This window comes from Limulus polyphemus, unplaced genomic scaffold (assembly GCF_000517525.1).
Source record: "Limulus polyphemus unplaced genomic scaffold, Limulus_polyphemus-2.1.2 Scaffold1865, whole genome shotgun sequence".
Lineage (NCBI taxonomy): Eukaryota > Metazoa > Arthropoda > Merostomata > Xiphosura > Limulidae > Limulus > Limulus polyphemus.
In genome coordinates this window covers 205,680-210,426 of record NW_013667475.1, presented here as the reverse complement: position 1 = coordinate 210,426, position 4,747 = coordinate 205,680, and the positions used below count along the sequence as shown (strand labels likewise).

The following is a 4,747-nucleotide window of genomic DNA, read 5'->3' as shown; positions in this document are numbered from 1 at the left end:
GTACTACTGAAACACAACTAATAATGGTAGAAACAACTACAGTACCTTCTCAGTCACAACTAATAATGGTAGAAACAACTACAGTACCTTCTCAGTCACAAATCCAATTTATTTTCAGCATACACAATACTTTCTCAGAAATAAACCCATTTCATTTAAATAACAATAATGCAGACTTGTCAATCACGCTTCAATTCTATGTTTTACACAGGTGCATTTTATGCAAAGAACACTTTCTCAGACAACCTACTTTTCCAACTAATTCTCAGATAAAATACATTTGCCAAAAGATATAGGAATACTTGTTCTCTACTGGTGAAAAGTTTCAACTTATTCTACGTGTGAAGAGATTTATTTTAAACCTGACGCATTATAATCTGATCAGCCCCCACCATTAATTACATGATTTCCAAACCAAAATACACAGGTGTCTGTGACACCACAAGAGCGTTGTCATACAACCTAAAGAACTTCAATTTACACACCAAAATAATTATAAATCTTTTTTATGTCCACTAACTAAAACAGTTTCTAAATGCTATGGGAACAGACTTATGTTAAACCTGAGACAAGTAAAGCAGACACAGAGAAAATAGAACCCTAAAGCTCAAAAAATATATCACAGGTTAGTTCTTCAGATAATACTCTTTTTAAACAAGAAACATGTTATATCTAAGGTAACAAAATAATATTCACGGACCAGTGTTCCTGTACAAGTCAGATCTTGAGATGATCTTTCAAGAATAAACATATGCAATCTCCATGGTAACAAACCTATGTTCATGAATCAGTGTTTTGATGCAGCCATTTTACAACTAGACAAATAATATACTACATGATTACAAATAATCTGTATAACATCATGATAAGTCAAATAATCTGTATAACATCATGATAAGACAGTCTATAAGATCATAAGTTAAATAATCTGTATAACATCACAATAAGACAGTCTATAAGATCATAAGTCAAAATCTGTATAACATCACGATAAGACAGTCTATAAGATCATAAGTCAAAATCTGTATAACATCATGATAAGTTAAATAATCTGTATAACATCACGATAAGACAGTCTATAAGATCATAAGTCAAAATCTGTATAACATCATGATAAGACAGTCTATAAGATCATAAGTTAAATAATCTGTATAACATCATGATAAGACAGTCTATAAGATCATAAGACAAATAATCTGTATAACATCATGATAAGTCAATTAATCTGTATAAAATCATGATAAGACAGTCTATAAGATCATAAGTTAAATAATCTGTATAACATCATGATAAGTCAATTAATCTGTATAACATCATGATAAGACACAGTCTGTATAAGATCACAGTAAGAAATATAATCTGTATAAGCCCACTATTAACTTTTTAAATATCTTAAAGTTAGGTTTAATATGAGAACAAAGAAGATTAGGAAAGCAGGAGGCTCAAGAGAAGAAAACCAGGAGAAGACTGATCATGAATATTTAAGCATAGAGATAAATTAAAAATATTACACAATATTTATGTAATTAAACACTATATTAAAAGTATTGAAGACTACAAAAATATAATATATAATATAATATAAGAATATGTTTACTTCAAAGCAAAAATCTGAAAGCAGTTTTTCATGCAAGTTTTTTTAATTTCAACAAGAATACTCTCTCTTTAAGGCTAAAAAAATTGCAAAATTAGTTAAAGTAGAGGAACAGTTTTTAATCTAGATTAACTTACGAATTTTGGCTCTCAGTGTTCGCTTTTTTGTTGTTATTTTTTTCCATGATTTACAGCCAGTCAACCAAAATTGTGAGAGAGAAGTTCAAACTGTTATGTGTAACCCAATATTACAATCCACCTAGTTTTTATGAAACCACAGTATAATGTGCGATTTATCCCGATTTCTGCCCGATTCAGTTATGGACTGACATCTAATTGATACCTTGAAGCTCAAAGAAAAATATTTACTGAAATAAGTTGAATGACAAATGTTTTGGTTTCTATCACAAAAATTCAAAATTCTGAAATTAATTCTCTCTTTTTTTATTTCTAAAGCAGATCAATAATTTAAACTATCATTTCATGAAGAGGAAAATTAATTTCACAATAACATGCAACACTTAAAATTCACACAGCAACTCACACAGAAATTATAATAAAACACAAAACAACCCAAATAGAGGTTTATAAAAGAAAGAAATGGAGTGCATTATAATGAAAAAAAAATATATATATATATAACAAAAAATCTGAAAAGTGTGCGCATAATATGATCTGTTTCCTTATCAGAAAATTAACACTATCTGTAAAATCTTTCCAACTAAAGAAGAACCAGTATATTTTGAAAGAACTCACATGTACGTGTTATGCAAAGCTGTGTGTTTTCTTATAGCAAAGCCACATTGGGCCATCTGCTGTGTCCACCAAGAGGAATCAAACCCCTGATTTTATCACTGTAAATCCGAAGACTTACCACTGTCCCATGGGAGGGACTTATGCATAGCTACTTGGGGTTATATACAATTTCTAAACGAAAACTACCTCTCATCCAATTCAAGTTTTGTGCAAAATAATTTAAAATTTTAATTGGCTAACACAGATAAAATGTAATCAGATCTCTCTCAGAGAATAATAAAATGTAATCAGATCTCTCTCAGAGATTACTTTATAAATGTATACAGTATATCACACATAAAAGAAAGGAGATATTACTCAAAGTTTGGAATGTTAGGCAAACCAAAACTGTATAACTACGTAAATCTATATGTACATAAAGATGACCGTGTTTGAATGAAAATGATTTATTTATAATCCTTAACCAAAACATGATGTGCCTTCCACTATCAATTCCTTGATCCATACAAATTAAAAAAATACCACATTATTGATGTTATATCTTGGGTAACATTGTTAACATGAAAATGTAGCAGCTACATGTATACATGTAACTTCTTGCTAATTAGGTCTACTTATCAGGTGATTAAACAAAATCACAAATTCCACAATGATTTGTGTATGAGCTCACCTTTGATTAATACTGATAATTTTCTAAGTGATTTAAAAAGTTTGAAAATAATTAAGATTATTTATTTCATTTGTGATCTTTTCCATAATAGAAGTCTACAAGTACGTTAGTGTTATAATCTCGTTGAAACATTGTTCAGGAATAAATTAGTGTTATAATCTCTTATTCCTGAACAATGTTTCAACAATCTCATCTATGCTAATAAGAACAACAAATGATGAAAGATAAAATACTTTAATTTATATGGTTATTCAGTACGTGAAAGTCTCACAGACAACTACTGACTGAAAAATTACTACCTTCGTGCTATTGCTTTGGGTTTCACATTCACAACAAAGACCTCTGTTGATATAGGTCTTAAAAACCTTACTATAATAACAAACATCTCTGTTGATGTGGACTTAAAAACCTTACTAAAATAACAAAGATCTCTGATGATATAGGACTTAAAAACCTTACTAAAATAACAAAGATCTCTGGTGATATAAGACTTAAAAACCTTACTAAAATAACAAAGATCTCTGGTGATATAAGACTTAAAAACCTTACTAAAATAACAAAGATCTCTGATGATATAGGAATTAAAAACCTTACTAAAATAACAATAATCTCTGGTGATATATAACTTAAAAACCTTACTAGAATAGCAAAGATCTCTGGTGATATATGACTTAAAAACCTTACTAAAATAACAAAGATTTCTGGTGATATATAACTTAAAAACCTTACTAAAATAACAAAGATCTCTGGTGATATATGACGTAAAAAACCTTACTAGAATAGCAAAGATTTCTGGTGATATATAACTTAAAAACCTTACTAGAATAGCAAAGATTTCTGGTGATATATAACTTGAAATCCTTACTAAAATAACAAAGATTTCTGGTGATATATAACTTAAAAACCTTACTATAATAACAAAGATCTCTTCCCCAGCACTGCTGAATGAAGAGAAAGAGCTGCCTTCTTCACGATTGTGCATTTGTTTGGCTTCATCACAGAGATGTCATGGGGATGTCCTAGATGAATTATAGTAATGTTAGTAATCTTAATGGTTAGCAACAATATAAATGTGTAAAATACACACACACATATATATATATACGCATCTTAGATATGCAAAAAAGTTTCAATTATCTCACAGAATTCGAAAAGCACATTTCTTACAATGAGCATTAGCAGGTCAGTATCGAAGAAACTAATCTACTCCAACATTCCTTTACTAGGATATCTTCAAAAGTTCTATTGTACATTAACAGAATTGCTATTGTACATTACCATAATTGCTATTGTACATTAACAGAATTGTTATTGTACATTAACAAAAGTGCTTTTGTACATTAACAAAAGTGCTTTTGTACATTAACAGAATTGCTATTGCACATTAACAGAAGTGATATTGTACATTAACAGAAGTGCTATTGTACATTAACAAAAGTGCTACTGTACATTAACAAAAGTGCTATTGTACATTAACAAAAGTGCTATTGTACATTAACAAAAGTGCTATTGTACATTAACAAAAGTGCTATTGTAAATTAACAAAAGTGCTATTGTAAATTAACAGAATTGCTATTGTACATTAACAAAAGTGCTATTGTACATTAAAAAAGTGCTATTGTACATTAACAAAAGGTCTATGCTACATTAAAAAAGTGCTATTGTACATTAACAAAAGGTCTATGCTACATTAACAGAAGTTGTATACAATCTACATTAACAAAAGTG

The 4,747-nt window shown here is 29.2% G+C and overlaps 1 protein-coding gene across 3 annotated transcripts in view; it reads right to left on the bottom strand.

Moving 5' to 3' along the window:
• Positions 1 to 1,602: 1,602 nt before the first annotated feature.
• Positions 1,603 to 4,747, bottom strand: part of LOC111087200 — a 22,989-nt gene continuing 19,844 nt past the window's right edge. For all 3 annotated transcript variants that reach the window (XM_022393050.1, XM_022393049.1, XM_022393051.1), the window contains one exon: positions 1,603 to 4,038. In XM_022393050.1, coding sequence (XP_022248758.1) covers positions 4,015 to 4,038 — 24 coding nt within the window. In that variant the 3' untranslated portion in view covers positions 1,603 to 4,014. The remainder of the gene's footprint in view (positions 4,039 to 4,747) is intronic.